The sequence below is a fragment of the Anopheles gambiae genome, chromosome 3 (assembly GCF_943734735.2).
Source record: "Anopheles gambiae chromosome 3, idAnoGambNW_F1_1, whole genome shotgun sequence".
NCBI classification, from domain to species: Eukaryota; Metazoa; Arthropoda; class Insecta; order Diptera; family Culicidae; genus Anopheles; species Anopheles gambiae.
The window spans coordinates 87,257,968-87,281,044 of NC_064602.1; the positions used below are offsets into that span (position 1 = coordinate 87,257,968).

Consider the following 23,077-nt stretch of genomic DNA (forward strand, 5'->3'; position numbering starts at 1 on the left):
GTAATTTAGGTTATGTATTAAAAAAACAACTTTCTTCTCATCTGGGTTCTATTTTATTACTGGGGACAACTGACCGGAGTAGAAGTGGAAGTCATCCGCGATCAGTGCGAGTCGAAGATGATCGGGGTTAGAGCAGTCCACAGTCGAAGTCTGAGCGATCCGGAGTCAGAGTCATTCAGAGTCGTCCGAAGTAGGAGTTGTCCGGAGTCGGTATCAAACATAAGTCAGAGCCGGTCAGTGTCGGGCCGGCATTTCATGCCGTTTAGTAGTTTTCGTTTTTTGCTGTGCGCGAGCAATTCATACACAGGCCTTTGTTTCTAAGAATAGCGCTTTGTGATGACAGCAATGCTTTGCAACAGCACCGGCCGTGTCCTTACTGATACCGACACTTGGACTATAACTATTATACTGACCGACCCCGGCCGACTCCGATTCTGTGCAACTCCGACTCCAGACGTCTCCGACTCCGGGTAACTCCGACTCTGGACAACTCCGATTTCCGACAAGTCCTGACGACTCCAACTCCAGATGACTCCCGATGACTCTGGACGACTTCGGACGATATCGGACGGATTATGATAATGATTGTCGGACCTATCTTCCAAAATTCGGCTCCGGATTTTCGCCAACTTTAGTCATCAGGAACTCATTTACTGATCTTTTAATTCTGGTTGTACGTAAATTGAATAGTCAGGCAAAAGATACTTCAAAAACATTCTAAACAGAATGGCCAAAGCTAAAATCCTTATTATGGGTTCAATGGAACTTATTTGACATACTCTTTTTAGCTTTTGGCATACTCTAACGTTCACGTGTTAACTTTCTGTTGTTTAGTAGTTGAAATAGGCCAAGAGAGGCTTGCTGGATCCATCTTAACTTCAACATAGGTCATTTATACTCTTTAGCCTTATATTGCAGCACACTGATATTAGATAACTAAAAAACAATGCTTCTTACAATTTACGTACTTTGTCATTTGGGAGCATTCTTGGGCATTGGAGCATTCAACTTTAAACCCTCAAACCACAATATTTTCTCGCTGCCCTGTTTGTATCAGAATGTGTACGGTGCCATTTGCACTCCAACTGTTCACCGATTGACACATGGCTTCCTACTAACCTTTGAGACCCATTGGAGCACTAGCTAGAGGTGAAGTCAGTAAATTCATCCCTGGAACGACATTCCACCACCAGCATCAACATTTGTGCTTTAGTTTCTGCCTCTACTCTTTCTGCCGGTTACACTTTACAATGCTACTCAAACACAGCAACAACGAAGAAACGAAGACCCCGATGCTAACAACACAAACGCCCCGCATGTGTGCAGCGGTGCAGATAATTTAATGCGATTAAATTTGTAATTGAAAATATATTCCGCGCTTCGCTTGTTAGTGATGAATAATTCACGCCACTTCAAACCGCCCGTTGGTCGATGGTGTGTGTGTGCGTGTGTGTGGGTGTTTGTGTGTGCCATCATGGGGAGGTCTTTAGTGTGCCTATCTCACCAGCTCGTCCCCATTTTTTCGGCCATTTTTATTGCACTCTAGAGGGGTGAAAATATAAACCAAGATGGCTGAACAATTCGGTGCAATCGCTATTCCAGACTTAAAGAGAGGAAAAACAACCTTTCACTACAATAAATTATTGCTTTCGAGCTTTCGTGTACATGTTTAGAGTGGTTTGTTCGCTTGCCAGGGGTGCAGGTTAGATTAACTCAGGTTGTGTATTTATACATCGAAAGAAAAACCAAACCTCGGTAATGGAAAAACAAAATGAGGGGTCCTGTCTGTCCGCTGGTCCCACGAGAGCAGATAGTCGAGCCGAAGGGATACTTGTAGCTGAAATTTCCATAATGCTGCACTCTAGTTTTTTTCTCTCTCTCCTTCCATATCGTACTTGTTACGATTCGATATGGAAACGATTGAGCTCAAACAAAAAAACAAAAAAATCCCATTGGAGAGCCGACGTGAGTTCCAGACACAGACCTGTTAAATTGCAAATTCCCTCCTGTAGAAAGGTTTTTGCCGGGACGCGCCGAAAAGAGATTACACACCACCCAGCCCTACCCTGGCACCCACTGCGTGAAAATGGACACGTGGTACATTACAACAACAGCAGCAACAACAACTGGCAACCTGGGGAACGAAAAAAGTAGCCATTTCGGCCCGCCTCGAAATCCCCCAACCCCCAGTCGCCCAGGTGGTTAAACACACTCAATTCGATTCTGATTCCCGGGTTCGAACAGAATCCCGAAAAGCATTCCCGGTTAGTTTGGTGGTACGGTCGAATTGGAATTGTTTGCAAATTTGTTAAATTTTCAGCCCCAAATTAGATTAGATTGATTTCGTGCAATTCCACCGCTGTAGTGGGAATTTGGTGAGCATTTTTAGGAGGTGGTGTGATGCGGTGGCGGCTGCTTTTTGCTCCTAGCTCCCGTGGTGCAGCGTTGTTGCAATAGGGAATTGAATGTAAAGCGCCTTCTGTACCGTGTGTGCTTCTCCCTTTCATCCAAACAGCTCTGGTCTGTTTATTTTCCCCCCTTCCGACTCAATATCATGCTTTTTGGGAAGTTTTTGGCCACCGTTTGACCAACGCTTCACCAACGGTTGGGTGGGAATGAAATTTTAATCAGCTTTTAGAGCAATTGCTGGTGCATTTTTTGCAGGCGTGTTGTTTTTTGAAATATTTCCAATACCCAATCCATTGTTTGGTATGTATAGCTGAAGCATTTTCATTTTCAATGTTCAGGCATCTTCAATGGGAAGAAAATAGATTTATTTGCCTTTTATGTGTTTTAACACGTTGAATGACAAAACTAAGCTACTGAATTTCTTGTTACTTTCATGCTATTTCAATCAGTAAAACGTGGTACTAAAATGTGATTGAAATAACTTTTGATCCATCAAATGCACTTTTGCTACATCTTTTATTGATGTACTTCGAGGTATGAGCACACAAAACGTTTCTTCATAATCGATGTATTGATTGATAAAGTAAATAGAATGGAAAATGCTGCTTAAATCGCTCAAATTTTCAAAACTCAATTTTGAATCATGAAATACAGCGCATTTGGGAATATTTTTCATGACATAGAAATTCTGTGAACATGATCGCTACTTTCCCCTCACTGAACAATTATAATCCCACAGGTCATCCAGCTAGCTGACCTCAAACGGCAAAGCCACAATGACACTGGGAAACCTTTTTTCTATTGCAAAATTTTCCATTTCATTTATTTTGTTACGAAAAAACATAACATGCGAATAATTTGGAACGATCACCTTTTCGGGACGAGCAGGTTCGGGCTAGGCAAGGACAGAAAACTGCTGACCTTTGCATCAGCATATTCCGCTGCGCTTGGGCGGCTCCCAGGAAATGAAAAGGCCCTCACCCGAGGCCCTGATGGAAAACAATATACTGATAAACGGATTAGCACCAGCGTGTTTCACCCATGATTCCCGTGTTCGGCGGACCCGGAATTGAAATGAAGCCTAACCGTGCAGTAGTTTGACAATGTCCGCTCGAATCAAAGCAACGAAGGCATTTGAAGCGATTCACGGGGAAAAAAAACCCACAAGCGCTGGCTCGCGTAAGGTCAAGCGGCCCGGTAGAATCGTGTTTGATTTTTGGTCACCGTTTTGCCAACGTCATGCCGAGCGAACCTAAAGCCTGTAGAATGGTTCGGTATCGTAGAACCTTCAATCTTTGGTCTGAAGTTAAAATCCCAAAATTGAATCGAGCTCATGTTTTGCTGACTTGGCAGAATTTTTAGCACGTGAAAAACAACCATCGGAGTCCTTTTTTTCCATTTTTTTTTTTGACAAACCTATTGGGGTTTGCTGGGTAAAGAAGCTTTAGAAAGATTGAAAACCCGAGGCCCAAGATTGTCTTGTTTGAGGCCGTTGCTAGCCGTTACAATTTTCACTGTTCTAGCTACAGGAACTCCAAAGGAACTAAACCGTTGGGGTAGCTTGAAGCTTCACAAACGATGCTAGCGAACCTTCTGCCCACATTTATCGTGCCAGAAATGATGAGCAAAATCATTTCCACCCGACGCCCATCACGGAAAAGTGCCAATGCAGTGGTCTTGTGTGTGTGTGTTCAGAGATTTCTTTTGTTTCGGTATTCACGACCGTCTGGGCATGATTTTCTTTGTGCGTGGAGGGAGTTTCAGGAACTGCCCAAAATAGCCACTCCGTTTCCGTTTCGGTGTAGGCGAAAAGCAGTATCTTGGCTATGCTGACCGAGGATGTATCAATTTGTGGCGTAACGAATGATGAAACGGGTTCTGTTTGGTTGTTTTTCAATTAGGGTGTTGTGTAGGTGTCTTTAAGTTTGCTTTAGTATCAAAACGAATACATTTTTGTAAAAAAAAGACAACATATCGAACAGAAATTCTGATAATTTTATCTCAAGAAATAGAGGAAAATATTAGTACGTAGGTAAAAATAATTAATTTCAAGAATGAAAGAAACAATCAGATCGATTACACTTATGAAATAACCAACAAAAACGAGTGAAAAACTAACTAGCAAAAAAAGCACTACACAATCGAGTACACATTCGAACCAACAGCAACAAAAACAGAAAAAATGGTTGCAAAATCAAAACAAAACTGTCAATTTGCTTTACAAAATGTCAAAAACAGCCCGATTAACCCACCTTTTTCCGTTTTGTACATGTGTGATCTAAAGCTCCTTTTCCTTGTTCTGCTTACTGCTCCCGTTAGCTCCACTCCTTCTAAAAATACAGGTTTTCGAAAGCGCAAGATCAAAAGTTGTTTTGATTTAAAAGGATTACAACGGTTCGCCGTAGTTTCGGGGAAAGAAACTTCCCAATCCGCCTGATCCGCCCTCCCTACGGAAAAGGGTGAAACATTCTTTTGATCATGCAAGGATGTGGATAACAAAGCAGCAGGATGTGTTGTGTGCGATTTGTTTTGGGTCACACGTGCGTAGATGATGGAAAGCGTAGCATCACCAGCAGCAGCAGCAGCAGCAGCGGAAAATGGTCCCGGAACTGATTATAATAAAATTGAATTGCGGGAGCCTCCGGCTGTTTACCACACGTTTGGACAACCATTGGGTAACATTAAACTTACATGAATTTAACCTGTTAAGCTACAAATAAACGGCGACGGTAGCAAGGGGTAAACGTCCCTCTTCCGATTCGTTCCTTGGGGGAGCATCATGTGATTAGCACCTTTTGACTTCTTGTGCCGCATGTTTGTTTCCCGCGTATCTCCTCTTTCCGTGTGTCGTTTTGTTGAATTATTCAGCTACAGCTCTTCGCACTACGATGCAGCTACGGAAAAAGAGAGAGAGAGCAAAAAAAATGCTCACGGGTTTGCGTATTTGTGGCCACATCATTTTTCGCCCGCCGAAGAGCTGGTGTGCTGTAGAGTTTTAAGAAGCTTTGAGGAAAACCCGAAGCGGCACACGCGGAGCGCCCAGAATGAGGTTGACTTAGAGGGAGGGGGAAGGAAAAAGGAGTGTACGTGGAATTGGCCACAGAAGATTTGGCCACCACCGCTCAAACTCATCTTTAATTCATGGCGCCTATGGGGGCGCTCGATCCTTCATTTCAAGCCTTCGCTTCAAGTCATCGGTTCGGAGCGAATGGAAACGACAACGAACCCCTGGCCTAGTGCGACTAGCTGGACGGTTACCGTTCCACTATCGATGATCAATAAATATTCCTAGGCTGCGGGTCGCTTCCGGGCTTCTGCGGTCCTTCTGGGCCGGGATAAAGCGCCGGCACCGGGCGCAGTCGAATAAATATTCATCTGACAATTGTTCCGCCGGGCTGTGGAGTTGACTGTGGCTGTTGGCTTTCGATTGGCTCGCCTGGCCGGCACACCACAGCAGCCTCCGTGCGCGATGAATCGAACGCAATCGACACATTCCCTTCATAGGGTGGCCCGCATTTCATCCCAAGCTCCCAAGGTTGGACAGAGGGGTACCACCTCACGTATGCCAAGGTCAAGATGTGGGCGAGCATTTTCCCGTTAGTGGGATTGTTTGCTCGGAAGGTAAGATTGTTGCAATCGATTCAAATTAATACCGCCGAGGATGGTTTGTTGCCGATAAGCTTTTATAAATTGTGATAAACGTACGCCCAGGGGGCGTATGTTTACGGTGCAATGTTTCAAGTAATTGGTGCGGCATATTACAGTCATGGCACTAGAAATTGGTTTTCTTTTCATGCTGTCAAAATCCAACAGTTGTGTTTCATTTTAAATGATACACTTAAACTGCTTCGAACGTAAAGTAAATACAATAGCTTTACAATACTTAAGCAAAATAGATGTACCTAAGGCACTATATAAGAGTGTAAAAAACATTAACTAATTTAAAAAAAGTAAATTCAAATTTTACCTTACAACGAATTACTCAATTCAAGATAATCAATGTAAACAAGCATCAATTGAGCATTAAAAAAGTCATTTTGGAGCTTATTAAAAAAAGCTGAAGGCATAAACTATAAAATACATGAATTATCGTGAATCATTCTAAAATATTTCATTATTTAGAATCAGTGTTTAGAAGCGCTTTTTAATAAAAAAAACTTTAAGATAAATTACCAGAGTAAGATTGGATTGTGTCTTATTTTAATGATGCTTCCTTCATCTTTCTTTTGCCTTTTTGTTTCATTATTAGTGTGCTTATTTCTTTTGATATTCAGTTCAGTTTCATCCTTCAGCACAGCTTATAACTGATTCCGTTCCACTCTGATATCTTCATCGGATAAGAGTCTCCTAGTTGCAGCTTCGAGCAACAAGCAATGGCAAAAGATCGAGGCAGCAATACTCCAAAAAGCAATCGGCAAAGAAAAAAGAAAGTCAGACAACAGCAACAGCGTTTGAAATTGGCATGAAAAACTCACCGAAGAAATGCGAGCAAGGTATTGACCATTCATTCATTGTTTCAAAAGAGGGGGTAGAAACGATGGAAAAGCATCAAGAAACAACCGTCCGCTTCGGTATCCGATGATCATGTGCCCTTTCGCAGGGAGGAGAAGAAACAAAAAACTCCTCGAACAAACAACTGAAGGCAGACAGCAAACACAGGGGAGAACAAAAAACAAACAATGGATGATTTTGAATGCAACTGATAAGCGAACTGGACGATAATGAAAAATGGCCAACCGCACCGGGAACTGGAGCTCTCGTTCACTTGACCAGTTGAACGCGGGCTAAGATGCTGCTGCCGCTGCTAGCGACCGTCATCGCCGTCATGTCGTGGTCGTCGTTCTTTTGCCGTCGTTTATTATCGTAATATCGCTCCCCGAAGTGAAGTTGCTACAGTTTTCGCGGACGGCGTTTTGCCTGCTTGGAAACCGTGTGGAAGTAAAAGTTTGCGATAAGATCCCCGGATCCCCTACACAATGAGTGACTGCTAGTGGTGGTGGTGGTGCTGCTGCTGCTCGTTGGGATTTTGTGCATCTTCAACGACATCCAGCGCCCGTTCAATACCAGCTCGCCTGCACAATGCCCCATCATAATCAAACCTCCCGGGATGGAGCGCTTTCGTTCGCCGGCTAATCGAACCACCAGCACGTACCTTTGCCCTCTTTTCCGAAGGCAAGCTTCGTACCGCGTTCGAGCGAACCTCACTTTGCCAGGTCTCCCTGCCAAGCGCTTTCGCAAATCAGCAGGGAGGATGCGGTAACAGCGACAACGAACAAAAAACGGCATTTAAAACCAGCGTGCTACCGGAAAGCAGGCGCTCTCGTGCACAGTGGCCAATAAAATTGCGGTCAAAGCGCGCCAAGCTGCACCTATTGGGCGGGGGTAGAAATTTCAATAATGATAATAATATTCGCTCCATTGTTTCTCGCTCCTCCTGGACCGGGCGGGTGGATTATTGTTTTTTTTTATGGAAGAAAATGAGACGCTAGCCAAGACGCGGGGGCCACTGAGAACAAAACTGAAACAAACACACGAAAAATCTCACCGATCTTTTCCCGTATCTCGTGTGGCTAGTGTTGAGGAGCGGGCAAGATCTCAGCTTCTCCATTGTGTTTTTGGTGCGGTGGTGATTTTACATCCCTTATCCTTATCTGTGTGCCGTATTATGGTGGAAAAATGGCAAACAAATAAACCGTAGACTATTGGTTGCTCCCAAGCCCAGTGCGGGTGGAAAATTAAGGAAGCATCTTTGTGTAATCACCTTCATCATGAGTTTGGCCATTGTCTTGGCGAGAAAGGATTATCAAAGCGACGGTACAGTATGGGCTAGCTGCATCGTGAGAGGGTTTGCAAGTGGCCGCAAATGCTTGTTGGGATTTAGTAGTGCAATGTACAACTATCTCGAAACAAACATGGATTGGTTGATTAAAATGTGCTGTTAAGTCAGATTGAAGTTTCGCATCGGTTTCAATTTGTGTTATTATGATTAGTTGTGTGCCTGGTAGCAAAAATGTTTTGAATCTGATTTTGGATTATGACAATTTTATTAGAAGCTGAAATAAGTTTAGGAATCAACAAATGCATCGGTTCGCCACATACATTATTATACATCATAGCAATGCATTTTCGTATTATATTATACAGTATTATACATCATAGCAATGCATTTTCCTTAAATTATGAATAAGAGACGGACCTCAGGGAGCCGGCATGAGGTTCCTCTATTATCCAGCTCTAGAGATTTAAATCTAGAGCTACAAAATGAACTGAAATACGGTACAATATTTTTTAATTTGTTCTTTCAAGTCTAAATATCACTCAGTAATAGCAAATTTGAGGTTGATACATCATACAACACATACCATTATGAATTTTCTATTTATCTGCTTGGTTCGTTTACAGTAAATCATAAACAGTATGAAATTTTATAAAACGCCTAAAAGCAAAAACTAGAAAATTCAAATAAAGCATTGCATGTTACTTTAAAACATCAATTCCCGTATGGTGTGTATCCTGCTTGTTGAACACAAAATTTAAGGAATAGAAAAAATCGATACGAAACAGTTGGAATCTGCCGCTCACGCATAGATAGATTTAATTTCTGCTTGATCGGAAAACAATTTAAAGAAATTTCCAAACCATGAAATAAAGAACTCGTGCAACAGATGCTGTTACAGTGAACGGCACTGCCTGCCAGCCCAGTGCTTGGCTTTAGCAGTGTTCTCCTTCCCCTTTTGTGCAAAGTCCCCTTATATGACAAGAATAATGGACTGAATAGGAATTTCCTCCGCCCACCAAGCTCTTATTTTCCCACTTTTCCGGAATTAGAATGTCGAAGCGAGCGAGCGACCGTACACCCGAAGCAAGCAGTCTTGGGTTGGTTATTAATTTTCTCATTCGCATTTTCAGAAGTACACGGCCGACAGGGAAAAGACGTCCATCAAGACGACGGGTTCGTCCTAGCAAGCGAAAGCAGCAGGAGCAAGCGCTGCGCCGCATGTTTGTGTAATATGGAGTAAAGGGATAAGAAAAATGACTGAGTTGCCATTTTTATCCGATTTCCTCCTTCCTTGTCTGCCGCTTTTTCTATGCTCTCCTCGAAGAGAAAGAAATTCCCCAACATCCGTTAAGACGAGAATAAATGGGAAAAAAAGCCACCGAGCACACGCAATGGAGCAAACAAGACAAAAAAAAAAACACACACAGGAAGACATTTCCTTTCAATCCCACGGAACGTTCGCTTTCCGGGAGCAAAAGAATGAAATGCGAACAAAACGTTACATTTGGTGGATTTCGTCTTGCAGGGTATCAGAGGGAATGGGCAAGAACGGGAAAGAAGAAAAGCGCAAAATGCATTGATAAGAAAAGAAAGAGCCTTCGAGCAGGGCGAAGCAAGCAGATTTCACATTGTTTGGGAAGCGCGAGCGGTATTACGCGCTGTTCCTTTCGTTGGAGCTTCCTGCGATGACGGAGTGTAGTTATGAAGACAATCCATTGCCGGCTGGTACACTGGTGCATGTAGACTGGAGCGAAGCATAAAGTTGTTGCCGGTGGTGGTGGAGTAATAACAACAAGCATCGCTCGCTCTCTCTCTCAAAGCTTCCGATACGATCGCTATCGCTTCTTCAAGATCGGACGCGTTGCTGCAGGGTAAGAAGAGTCCTCTCAGGATAAACTTTGAACGATGAGTTTAGCTTGCCCGAAACACGAAAAAGCTCCCCCCCTCCCCTTCTCTCCGTTACAGCGAGCAACTGGTAGCCACCGCCGACAAGTACGGGTAAATGGTCACGAGGAAATAAATTTTACTCCCGCAGACCCGCAAACCGTGAAAGTACACGCCTTCGGGTTGAAGATCTCCCGCACCCGGGGTGGCCCCCGCTAGTCGAGAGCAAACGAGGTTCAGCGTTTGCTGATAAGATTGTTCGATAAACGCAGCGCTTCGTCCCTGGGAGGGTTTTGGAGCATTCCAGAAGCAGCTACACTTGTCTTTTGGTCCAGCAGCAGAATGGAAGAAGCGACGGGATGATCTTGATCCTCCCGTCGGTTGTGGTTGTTTGGAGTGGCCGGAGGGCTTTCTCCAGATTGGATGTATGAAAATTTATTGAGAGATTTACCGAACCGTTGCCGTTGAAGGTTGTAATTTCACGTTGACCACAGCACGGGTACACTCGTTGAAGGATGGAATGTACGCCAGAAATTGTTGATGCCTCAGATAGATCGAAACTTTTGTTAAACTTTTACCCTTCCAGGTAGCTGCCGAAGGATTTGAGTTCTCCCAAAACATCTTTACAATGCTTTTACTTAAGTTCTCTTGACATTTTCAACTGTTAAACAATTTCTTTCCACTTATTGGACAGGCTAATTGAAAAATTCTCCCCGCCTGTAAGCAAATCTCTGCTACATGATTGACGGACTTCCGGAAGCACTTGCTCGTTAAAAGTTCGGTCCGCTCTAAAGAATTACAACTTCTTTACCCAAAAAAAACAGCTCCTTCAATCAAGTGTTGCAAGTTCATCACTCATGTCATCATGCTCTCCATCCTGGATCGAAGAAGCAAAGAACACCTGCCAATATGCGGGCGCATCGACTGTTCATTCCGAACGTTCATTTCCATCTCCAGCCGGTGTAATGAACTGTAAATGAGCGGCAGTTTTAATTAAACTCAACGTCAGAAAGTTAGCTCCTTTCGCAGTGTGGCTCCATCCCAACCAGTGTGTCGAAAAGTAAGAAACTGATGCCAAGCTGCCCAGGTCCGTCAATGTCACTATAGTGTTGCCGACCACCCACTCACGGTGCGGAGTTAATCATGCGAAAACTGATCCTCTGCCTTCTCGGGTGGTCGGTGCTTTGGGCGGGTGAAAATGTTGCCAAGGTAGTTTTCATTCTAGATTTCCCTTGTTCTTCTGACCAGCTGCAAAATAGGTCACCTTGCTTGGGAAGTAGCTCGTACCTGAGATGCAATAACTTTATCATTTTTTTCCACAAGAAGAATCCATAGAAGAAGTAGTAACAAAAAAAACCCCTCCATCAGCTATTTCGATAGGCAAAGCAAGAAGCACCCACCTGTCAGGGTGCAAACTTTGAAATGCCGACAGTTTGAAAGTGATTGAACTTTTACGCTTCCAAACATCCAAACGTCCCATCGCTCGAAACAGGCGGGCGGTTGTGTGTTGTGTTTGCTCTCGATAATAACCAAACAGGGATGTAGCAATAGCATAGAAGCAAAAACACAACACAACAATCTCTTCCTCATTCAATCGAAAATAAACAAATCTCGATGCGGAGGCAAACTTCCTTCCCAAACAAGCAGGAAGGTTTTTCCTTTCCAACTCGCTCTGTGTGTGTTTCGATAGAAAATGGCAGAAAACTAGTACGAAGTGTGCCCGAAGGCACCCTTTTCAACCAACGTATCGTATCCAATCCGTGCACGCCTTTGTGTGCAGGATGAAATCAAACTAAAGCCATCCTTTCTTTCTTACTTTTTTTCAGTAACCCTGTTTCTGGTTGATATGTTCGAAATACACCTAGAACTGTGATGTAAAAGCATTGCCAGATAATGGGACAACAACGTAGGGAAGAAAATGTATCACCAGCACAAAATCCCCCGTATGAAGTTTTCCAGTTTGGGAGGTGTTTTTACTTCCTCGCTTCTTTGCAATTCGTAGAACATCAGAAGTGTTTGTGTGTGTGTGTGTGTGTGTGTGTTGGAGTTGGATGAAAAATTACTTTCCTATTTGTTTCCTACCTGTTTCCTACCGCCCGGTGACGTTTTGGTTTGATAAATATCTTTGGGTTTGCTTTGCTTACGGGAAAGGTAGGGCAAAGTGCTCTGCTGGATTGAACAAGTACATTAACGTGTAAATAATAGGAAAAGTTCAATTAAATCTTTTTCATACAGCTTCACAAAATGCCTAAAAGTATGCCTCATAGCTCTTGACAATGAGTTAAAATAGGCGCAACAATTAATTCTGAACGTTACCATTTCATACCATTTTTGGTAAGGTACGCCTTATAGTGACAGGCGTAAAAAGAATAACTTCAGGCGTTTACAGTTCCCTACTTGTTACATTTTTTTTTGATGTTCCAAAATATGAACATTTTAAACTGTGGGGCATATAAAATATTTTATATAAGATCGGATGGCGTGGCAGTCAATTCTCCATTTTATGTCTTGAAAATGTCTCCAAAAATGACCAAATTGTTATAACATAAAACTTATTAACTTCAATGGACTAATCACAAAAAACTAATGGACATAAATAAGCAAAATTGACTAGTATTGTTCGCCGTTCCATAAGATTTATAGAATCCTAAGAAAATAATCAAATGAGTATTGGGAAAACACACGTTAAAGATTATGGCTGATCATTCCTGAAATTCCTCGATGCATTCCTCTGCTGACCATTTTGCTCCACATTCCCTTACGGGGGTTTGTATTCGAAAACGGAAAAATAAAATAAAACAAGTCAAAAGACTTTTGTTTTTATCAACATCACCATTCTGCACCAAGAGAGATGTACCGATTCGTCGAACACATCGCCAATTCCGGCAAATCATTGGGGCAAAATCAAAATTGAGACTTTTCTATTACACTGAGCCACCATAGAGCCGAGGAAAAAAAGAAAACTCCCAACCCAATCACCCCCCCCCCCCCCTCCTCTCATAATGTGTGGCCAAAAATAGAAAACACATTACTACCTTGTTTGCTGAATGTTTAGTTCTTGGAAGCTGTTCGAACTTCACACCCCGTCCGGAACACGACCACGAGGGCGAAAAGAAAACGATACATCGTTCAAGTCTCCGGTCCTTCGAGCCGGATTGTGTAATGGAAGTTTGTTGGGGGAAGGAAAAATCAATAGTTGATTACTTCATACACCAGGATGGGCTCATTTGGAAGCCCAAATTTTATGCCATTATGAAGTGATACGTACTCACCCGGCCATCAACATGTGCACTGCAAGGGTGGGTGGGTAATGGGATGGGAGTTATGATAACATTGAAAGTCACTCATGTCTCTGTAGTGAAAACGGCGCCTGGAGCCGCCTGCAGATGAAACAATGAAGCTCCTTGGGTTAAGGGTTGTTTGAACGAATCAGGCAAACAAAAGTACACACACCGTAAACTGCATCAACCAAACCGACCCGTACATGCAAAGTAAGTCATGTTTATCCCAAGCAACTGCTCCCTTTGGACGCTCCGTACAAGCGTGTGCATGTGTGAGGGGGAATAGGAGAGCTAAGGAAAATATCGGTCCGAAGTAACCTTCGGCCCCAAACGGTATGGGAATGGTTTTGATAAATTTCTTTCGATTGAAAGGAGCCCAACAAAAGCATGTCATATTTCGGAAACTGGAAAATGTGTTCTCCTCGTCGTAGTTTCAATACCAGTTTTTTTATTGTGTGTGTGTGTGTGTGTGTGTGTGTGTGTGTGTGTGTGTGTGTGTGTGTGTGTGTGTGTGTGTGTGTGTGTGTGTGTGTGTGCAGTCAGCACTGCTGGTATTTGTCTTCGGGGGGTTTTCTCGCTTAGGAAAAGCTTTCCATCCCTCCTGCCCAATAGAATCCAGCTTTGGCTATTCAAAAACCTTGCCACCGAACAATGACCGGAAAACAAATTTTCGCAACCAAGCAGAAGCGTCCAGATAAGGTGCGCCCTTTCTGTTATATTCCCGGGGTTTTGCATTTCTGTTCCTTTCGAGGAGGTTTTTGTTTGCGCCGTTTTTCTATCCATTTCCGGGCTTCCTAGTACCGGGCTTTGTTTTGTTTGTGCAGAGTGGGTCCGAAAACTCCCATTTATGGTCACGTGTGCGAGAGTTCAAGCATTCGGCGATTCGTCATGCCTGGTAGGTGGCAAAAAGTGAAAGAAAATAGCACGCTATTGTTGCGAAGACGTAAGTCCCTGGCAAGCAAGCAAGAAAGTTACCTTCGTTCCAATTAATCCCATAAATTGTACTCCAGCCAGCCAGTGGATGGAAATGCACGATAACACCTTCACACACAATGTGGATTTGATTGAACCACCAGAGGGAGCTTTTGTTTCTCATCAGCGGATGAAACAAAGGTAGAAGATGTACCAATGAAACCCATACTTGATATGCTGTATTGAAATAGTCAAATGGAAAGATGGAATTACACTTCTTCATTCTTATTTTTATTTTTTATTTTTTCAATTTCCAACCCCGGAAATGTATCCTGTAAAATCTCATCTCGTTATTTTTTCTTTCTGCAGAAAAGAGTTTTTCTCCTTTTTTACAGATCCAACGTTTCTCGCTCTGAATTTTTTTCTTTCTATCTGATGATGTGGAGACGTTTTAATCCAATTTAGCGGGATTTAGTGGGACGCTCCAAAAAAAAAAAGGGGAAGTCTACCGCACGGGCGGGAAAGATCGAAAAGCCTAAACATAATCCTCTCATTTTTGTGCGATGTTGTAATCCAGCATGTCAATACAACTTTACCGCAGGGCTTCAAAATGTATGCGAATGTGTGCGTGTGTGGGTGAGAATAGAACCATGCTCCAATCCTCCTGCTAGGATACAATCAATTTGACAAGATAATACTTACCTTGCATGAAGTTGTCGGGTGGGAGAAATAGAATAAAATGATAAAAGGATCCACCGATGGGTAGGATTTTTCACTTACATGCTAACGCTTGCAGATAGCGCTTTGCTGCGCTGGCACAAAGGTGCACAGGCGAGCAAAGAGGCGCGTTTGACAACAGTTCAAGATGTATCGTTACTAGGATTAATCAGATCTGCTTGGTCGCGGCCGTAGACAATCTTAAGCTCATTAGGTGAAATGGTGAACCTTCGGACGTCAGGTTTATTTTTTAGCTTTGGACATTCGGCAATGGTCTAGATAAGATTACGGCTGGATTTTTTTTTGTTTTGGTATGAAATTTCAACCAACTCTTTATCAAGTAAGCGATTATGCTAGGCGAAGGAAACTGATTGACTAAGCTTGAGCTATCGTATGATTCCGGTGCAAAATGTCAATGAATTTCGTAACCAAAAGTTTCGTGTAGATAACGTTGCAATTTTAATGCAGCTACCATTCATTACGATTCTGGCAGTAGATCCTGTCGGAATCTTATCATCTAAGGCTTTAGCATTGGAGTGAATGAACAAACACGTTATCTTTGCCTTAGATTGCAAGATATTTATCATAAAAAACGATGTATAAAATGCAAATCTTTCTTCACATTATCGTACTATTCCTTCTTTCAGTGCAGGCTTAAATTGATTTGGATATTTAGACAAGAATGATGTTAGGTTACTTACAAAAAATTAGAAGAAAATATAATGTAGAAAAAGAACGTCGTAGTTAATACAGACAGGTAGTTGATTGATACAGGCAGGCTTTGGCCGACAGCCGTTAAGCCAAAAGAAGAAGAAGAAGATGAAGTCACGTGTTGTTAAAATTAAATTATAAGAACCACTCTTTGCTACCCAATGGTTTAAATAAGCAATATGTCCTCGTTAAGATCTATTCATCAAACCAATAGAAGCTCTAACAAGCATCTATAGCTACATCAAACTACAAACCACACAATTGCAACATCGCTAATGAAGTTATAGTACTGCAACGGTAGTCCAATAACTATGCTTCATGTACAACATTTCAAGGACACATACACACACGTGACACGCACGCTACAGTATGCACCCCAAAAAATAGGAGGAACCCTCCCGTCGTCCTTTCGTTCCTACCATCCTCACAAAAAGATCATCATGCTCTGGAAATAACTTCCCGTCGACGTGTAACATCTGTCCTACCGCGAGCTTGCAGTCCACCGATTCTGTACATCCTGGCTGGAAACCCGACCTGACGAGCGTGAGCTGCAACAGTCAGCTCACCCGGCTGCGGTTGAACGAGTGCTGCTGCTGCTGCTGCTGCCACTAAAGAGCAATTAATTATCTCGCTCACGGCGTTCAGCTCCTCGGGGAAAAGGATTTCCACTCCCGAGCAGCCCGAGGTCATATACCATCTTGAAGCGTTTAGAGCCTGCCACAGTGTGGCTGGCTGGTATATAAATTATGAACTCCGAAATGTGGAATGTATCGCGCTTGGGAAAGAGTTGACAAAATACTCCCGAACAGAGTGTGGTGTAGGTTTAAAAATTTCATTTTCTTTTGGCATTTTTTGTCCATTGTATCTGCCTCATTGCTTCTCTTTGCTCGTCCTTTTTTTCAACTAGCGAAAAACTGCACCACACCGCAACAAAACCCGGTACAACAACAGTTGCTGCGACATGGGCCATAAACAACCTAACGGGTCATGAAGCAGGAACCTTTGCAAAGGGACGTTCGACCCGGGGCAGGCAGGAAAGTGGAATGCAGGCCACAGGGGGTAGCAGCATGACATTTAGGATGTTATTATTTCAACGCCCACAATTAATTATGCGTAACGACGAGACGAGCTACGACGACTGCTGACATGACATGGTACTAATGTTTTTCTTTTTTAATGTGTGTGTGTGAGTGGCTAGCTTTCATTTTTCGGCTTCTTTTCCCTTTTCGAAAAGATCCTTTTCTCTTTCCGGATTGCGGTCCTCCAATCCATTCCGTCCGCTTCAATGCGCTACTTGCTGATAAGGACTTTCACTTGAACAGGGACTCCCTGTACCTTCGAACATCTGCATACACTGACGCGAACCCCGGTAGGAGCAGCAATGGACGTTTCTCGTTCGGAAGATTAATCGTTACCAAATGACTTTAATGAGATGCAGAAATTCACGCGAATCAGGTTCGTATTTCTTGAGAGTTTTGGAAGGATAACACTTTCTCTGACTTTTATCTGAAGTCATCACGAAGACGTAATGACAGAGCAAGAAAGAAACACTCACTTGTAAGTAATGATGTACAAAAATAAGCAGAAACAATATTTATTACATTCTAAACAGGTAGCTAAGAGTCTTTCATTCCGCTCCACTCTATTGCATCTCCAGCTCTGCTTCCCGTCCCAGAATCGGACGGCAGCGATTCACATCACCGATCATGCACATGGAGAACCGCTCACTGAACACCTTGAACCGGTCACAGTCGCGCTCCGCCGGGATCCACAGCGTGCAGGTGACGTACTTGGTGCAGAACTGCGGATGCGGCAGCACACCGAACGCCACACTGTTCCGGCGGCAGATATCGCTCGGCAGCGGGCGAATGTCTTCCGGCGCGATGGTGGACGTCGTCGGCAGCAGCGTCACCGTGCAGGAGTTCAGATCGCCCGGCAGACACACGAACAGCCGCTCGGAGAACACGAACCCGGGCCGGCAGGAACGTTCGCGGGCCTGTCCGAGCAGACAGCTGACGTACTTGTTGCAGTCCTCCGGGTGGACCATCGTTCCCAGCACTATGCCCCGGCACATGTCGGTAGGGAGCGGGTAAGGGTCACCCTCCTTCCGACAGGTGCGCTGATTTCCCGGCACGCAGGTAATCTCGTCCAGATCGAAGATCGTATCGGGCGGGCAGGTTTCCTCGGTGGCCACCTCCTTGTAGCAGCTGATGTACTTGTAGCAACTGCTCGGATGCTCCAAAATACCGATCAGCAAGCCTTTGCAGGGGTTTACGTAGGCATCTTCCTTGGAGTCGCTGCTGTCGTCTTCACTCGAGTTTCCACTGTCCGGCGTAGGGGCTACTGGTGGAGGTGGACGACTGCCTCCGCCACTACTTCCACCGCCACCACCGCCCGGTCGGTTTCCGCCACTACCACCACCACCGCCGCCTCCACCACCAGGACGACTGAGAGGTTCCTCAATGTTCACATGCTCACTGACTGCCATCACGGCACTGGCCAGCACTGCTACGGTTACAATTACGGCAAATGTCTTCATCGTTGCAGTTGGAAGTTTGTACACTGTTTGTCGAATAAAAACCAAACTCAGTTGAAGGTGTCTAAGATGGGTATGATCCACGGTAAGCAAAGGCCACTGCTTTTATACAATATTCTCGAGACATCGATGATCCGCACGATTTAACGAAAATCATCCACAATACAATAAGCCCCGCGTAGATTACAGATTACAGTGGTTTGTTTTGAGCCAGGGCTGATAAGATCGCCCTACATCACCTCCCCCCAAAACGTGTGAATATCCGGAATTGCCCAGCTTAGGTGGACTTTGTGATTTTTATGACCCAGTCTAAAATCCGCTCTTCCTGCCGCCAATCGAAGGTTAAAAATAACTCTTTACAACACGCACCTGCTTGCGCGGAAAGAAATGGTGCCAAATCACGGTTTAGTCGGTGGAGAAAATTCGATTGTTTACTAGATTGTGGAGTTATCAGTGACAGACAGTTTGTTGTACAAATCATAACAATTGCGATTGTGGTGCGGTTCATCTGGTCCAAAGGTTGTGGGAAGCGAACAGTCAATACAGTGAGGTAAGCGCAAATGTAGCTTTTGCTGTGCTGAGCAATGCAGAACAATTGCTTTTATCAGTCATCGTTACGCCGTTAATCGATTTCAGTGTCCCGAAGTGACACATCCGCGGATGGATTTGTCAAGCTGAGCGGAGAGTTAAGCTGAAACGGCTTAGGTTAAGCCTGCGTGAACGTTTTTGAAATATTTCACACGCAAGCGCTCAGCGCCTGACAGTATGCAATTGGGGTGCGTGCGGTGCACAGTGGGAAAATGTTGTGGCATTTTGAGTTGTATGCACTTTTTTCAATAGGATCGTCGGAAGATAATGTTGGATAATACTTCAAGTTTTTACATTACTTACAAAATTTAGCTAATTGCTCTTTTTAAATCACTATAAAAATTATACTAAAATTCCTATATTATTTGCTACGCTAATTTCTAAGCTGCATGTGTACTGCCGTCTATGGTTTGGCGACTAGCAAAAGCAGTTACTCGAACGAAACGGGAACTATACGGTTCTAGTACCGGACCGAATTCGGAACAGGTACAGGTACAGATCCAGGAACAGAATAAAATCGGGAGTTATTTCAGAATGGTTCAATAGCGGTTCAAGAATCGGTATGGGTTTATGATCATCACATCCAGGACCGTTATGAGTTCATGAGCGGTTCCAGGACCAGTATGGGTTCATGATTGGTTCCTGGACCGGTAGGAGTTCATGGTCCCGAATGAAGTCATTATCATTTCCAGGACTGAAAAGGGTTCAAGAGCAATTCCAGGGCTAGGGTTAGGTGTATGATCAGTTCCATGATCCGTATGGATTCAGTAACAGTTCTTGGACTAACAGTAACAGTTCTTTTTGTATAGTTACAATATCAGCTCTAGAATATGTATGGGATCGTGATCGGGTCTTAGAATAATATGGGTTCACTATTGGTTCCAGAACCGGCATATGTTCTGCATCAGGTCCAGGACCAGCATAAAATGAAGATCATTTCTGAACCAGTACAGGCACTGCATTAGTTTCCGGACAAGTGTGGGTTTGTTGTTCTTTTAGTGCGTCGTCATAAGTTCCCTGCTTGAATTGTGTTTCGAAGCCAATAATTTCGGCGTAAACCTCAGAACTACTGCTGTAGCAAAGAAACGTTTCGATGCATCGCGGTGTATTTTATCGGGTATGATGGTTTAGTTATACATGTGAAGCTTACAATTGTTTGAAAGCATACATAAAACAACACGAGATGCAGTTGAGTTTGAAATGACTATTTAGATGTTTCCAAAGCTTACTGAAATAGATTCTGAAATAGACACTCCTTGCAAATATCTTAACTTTCTAAATTCTTACAAGCTATAACTAATATCATCTGCAATCTCCCAGCCCATCTATAAATAACACAATCTCAACAGATCTAATCAAGAACGGTACCCAACAACAACAGGCCCAGTGCGTCTCTATCTACTTTTATCACCCTGAAAGCCCTTTACTAAGCATTCCTGCGAAGCTAAGTGTAGATCGTTTCCCGGAAAACGTACACCAGACTAACACTGTATCCAATGTACCTATCTTAGATCGCTTATCACATCTGATGTCAGTTTAAAAGCAACTATCCTACTGCCTTATCTCCACACTAGTAGTTTACGTGTCGATACGATCGTGCAGCGAAAACCTGCTCTTCCCGCAATGACTCTTCAACAAGTCCTGGTCACTGCATTGCTGGTCGCCGCTACTCTTTGGAGTGTACCTGCCGAAGGAGTGGATTTTAACAAACTGTGTCAGGGTGTCCGGTTTGGCACCTTTGCACATCCCAACGATTGCCGACAGTACGTAATGTGCGTTCTCTGGAACCCGGTTGTGCTATCCTGTCCCGGCGGGTACGTCTTCCAACCGGAGGTACAGTTTTGTGTTCAAGAATCGCAGTACCAGTGCAATACTGAGGTAACATCCGGTCCAGAGGAGACAACTACTACCTCCACTACACCGGAACCAACCACTTCCGTGCCCGAGTGTGTGCACCGTCCATCGTGGGAATCATTCTTCTGTGACAATGCACGTCGTGCGCTCGTGGCAAACCCGATGAACTGTACCCAGTACATCCGCTGTCAGCTGCAGGTCCCGGCGAATCAACATTGCCCTGCCGGAACTGTTTTCAACGACCTCTATCAGGACTGTTTTCCTAGAGAGCACGAGACGTGCACGTTGGCCAGCGTTCGGGAGGATTTCTGTGTCAGCCGTGCCGACGGTAGCTATGCCCATCCGTTCCTGTGCAATCGCTTCGTCACGTGCGTCCAGCAGCAGCTACGGCTCGAATCGTGCCCACCGTTCTTCGTGTTCAGCCCAACGGTAGCGCACTGTGTGAAGGGAAGTGCCGTCGACTGCTCGAGTCTGTTGAATTAGTGATAAGTAAGCGTATTTAAAATAAAGTGCACGCGTTCAATGGCATGTGCTGTCGCAGAGAATGGAGGATGTATTATTTTTTATCATGAATTCAAATCCACTCACGTAGAAAGGCATTGTACGCTTAAAAAGGTGGTCACTATTGAAGGTTCTAATCAGTAATCAATTAGCCTTCGAGATGATTGCTTTCTACAGTCTTCTGCTGTTCGCGGCTTGTTCTTCTGTTGCTTCAAGCAGTCCGTTCGAGTCTTGCGTGGTAGAGAATGAACTCACCTCGAATCCCTCGACCTGCAATCAGTACTACCGCTGTCTGAGTGGAGAACGGATCCTGTTCAGCTGTACAGAGGGCAAAGTGTTCAATCCCTCCACCAAACGGTGCGTTACATCCGACCTCTACCCGTGCGATGAGACACAACCGGAGATCACAACAGCGGAACCATCGGTGCTCTGTCTTCACAACCCAAATGGGATCGTTCCACACCCGTCCGATTGTGATAAGTACATCGTTTGCAGTGGAGGTTTGCAAACAGTGCAGTCCTGTGGATATCGGGAGAATTTTTCATGGAAGAAGTTAGGTTGTGGCGAAGACGTCACTTGCAGTGAATACTTTAACGGTTACGCCAGAACGTTCGAATCAGTCGCGTGCAACCGACAATCACTCCCGCTGGCGGAACATCCTTACGAAGTTGGTACGTACATTGACTGTGGCGCTCAGGAGTCTGTCAGCTGTGCCGAAGGTACAATCTTTCGCTGGAACTATCAGCGCTGTCTTCCGGGGCTGGTGGCAACGAACGAGTTGCAGAGTGCCGCACCTAATTGTGGCGCCTTTGGCAAAAGCGCACATCCTTATCTCTGTGAGAAGTACTTCAAGTGCGTCTTCTGGATCTCTTCACTAGAAAATTGCCCCGCGGATATGATCTACAGCGCAGAGGGCAATGAGTGTGTTCCGGGTAACTTCCAAACGTGCACCGTCAATCAGTAGAGTTAACCTAACCAATAAAAGAAAGATGTGCATACACAACTAAGCTAACGTCATCGCAAGGGCGGGTTTGTTTATCGCATTCGTTACTACTGTTCCGATAAGATAACATCTTCCGAAACTGCAGCTGTACCTTATCGTGGCGTGGTTTCTAGTGCATATCACAAATACTATGAAAGTAGTTGTATTGTTATCAGAGAGTGTAGCAGAGTATGACCATTAGCAGAACTTTCAATGCCAGTGTCATATAGGGTGTAGTGGTCATAGTGCCAGTATAGGCTAAGACTTCAGAGGTACGGTTGTCACATTTGCTTGTCTCTTCACTGCTAGAAAAGGAAATTCACGAAGTTCAAAATGCTAGTTTGTTAAGCTTTTCTTACTTAATTACATTAATTTCATACTTCGATGACTCTATATTGATCGATCTTCGAAATCCAAACAGCTGCAACACGGCACCACGACGACCTTCTGGCACATTTAACCGTTCGATGTAGCTTTCTCCCAGTACTTTAAGCTGGAACAGACACAGCGAAACAGCAACGACGGTCAACCACGGTGACAGCTTCATTTCGCTTGACTTACTGAAGTATTTATTCAACCGGACGATCAAGCCGCGAATTCTCTCCGAACCGGCGTAAACGGATAAGCGGTTTATCAGTTTGTCGCAGTAACGATAAGAAGTGGAGGGACGCAACAAATGAGATAAGAATGCGTTTATTGATTTATGTTGCTTCAACCCCTTTACAGTGATGTGTATATTTTCTCACCACATGGTGCGGCGAATAATACCAAAATAATACACGGTGCGGCGAATAATTGTTTTGCTTGCGATTTGAAAGATTTTATTCTTGTATTTCCAAACTTCAGAATTAAGTTATTTCCGAAAATACAGCCCAAGCTGTAGTTATGTTGTTTTGAAATAAAAATCTCGTTCTTCTTTCCCT

At 44.0% G+C, this 23,077-nt stretch overlaps 3 protein-coding genes and 1 long non-coding RNA gene across 4 annotated transcripts; 3 read left to right on the forward strand and 1 right to left on the reverse strand.

Annotated features, from left to right (window-relative positions):
- Window positions 1-17,255: 17,255 nt before the first annotated feature.
- On the reverse strand, window positions 17,256-18,317 carry LOC5668000 (uncharacterized). Its single transcript, XM_001689248.2, has one exon. It carries the CDS (start codon window positions 18,230-18,232, stop codon window positions 17,336-17,338), a length of 897 nt encoding a protein of 298 aa, XP_001689300.2. The 5' UTR covers window positions 18,233-18,317; the 3' UTR covers window positions 17,256-17,335.
- A 1,721-nt stretch (window positions 18,318-20,038) lies between these two features.
- LOC5667990 (chondroitin proteoglycan 2) lies at window positions 20,039-22,179 on the forward strand. Its single transcript, XM_001689247.2, has one exon. The coding sequence runs from the start codon at window positions 20,441-20,443 to the stop codon at window positions 21,152-21,154; it is 714 nt and encodes a 237-aa protein (XP_001689299.2). The 5' UTR covers window positions 20,039-20,440; the 3' UTR covers window positions 21,155-22,179.
- On the forward strand, window positions 21,333-22,136 carry LOC1281017 (uncharacterized). Its single transcript, XM_320892.5, has one exon. The coding sequence runs from the start codon at window positions 21,333-21,335 to the stop codon at window positions 22,134-22,136; it is 804 nt and encodes a 267-aa protein (XP_320892.5).
- An 87-nt stretch (window positions 22,180-22,266) lies between the features above and the next one.
- Window positions 22,267-23,072, forward strand: LOC133393218 (uncharacterized). Its single transcript, XR_009766021.1, has 2 exons — window positions 22,267-22,493; window positions 22,576-23,072. It is a non-coding gene; the product is annotated as an uncharacterized LOC133393218 (long non-coding RNA).
- The last annotated feature ends 5 nt before the right edge of the window (window positions 23,073-23,077 follow it).

What these genes read in the sequence shown, in the direction of transcription:
- LOC1281017 (XM_320892.5), top strand. Translation starts at nt 21,333, where the DNA reads ATGATTGCTTTCTACAGTCTTCTGCTGTTCGCGGCTTGTTCTTCTGTT.
- LOC5667990 (XM_001689247.2), top strand. Translation starts at nt 20,441, where the DNA reads ATGACTCTTCAACAAGTCCTGGTCACTGCATTGCTGGTCGCCGCTACT.
- LOC5668000 (XM_001689248.2), bottom strand. Translation starts at nt 18,232, where the DNA reads ATGAAGACATTTGCCGTAATTGTAACCGTAGCAGTGCTGGCCAGTGCC.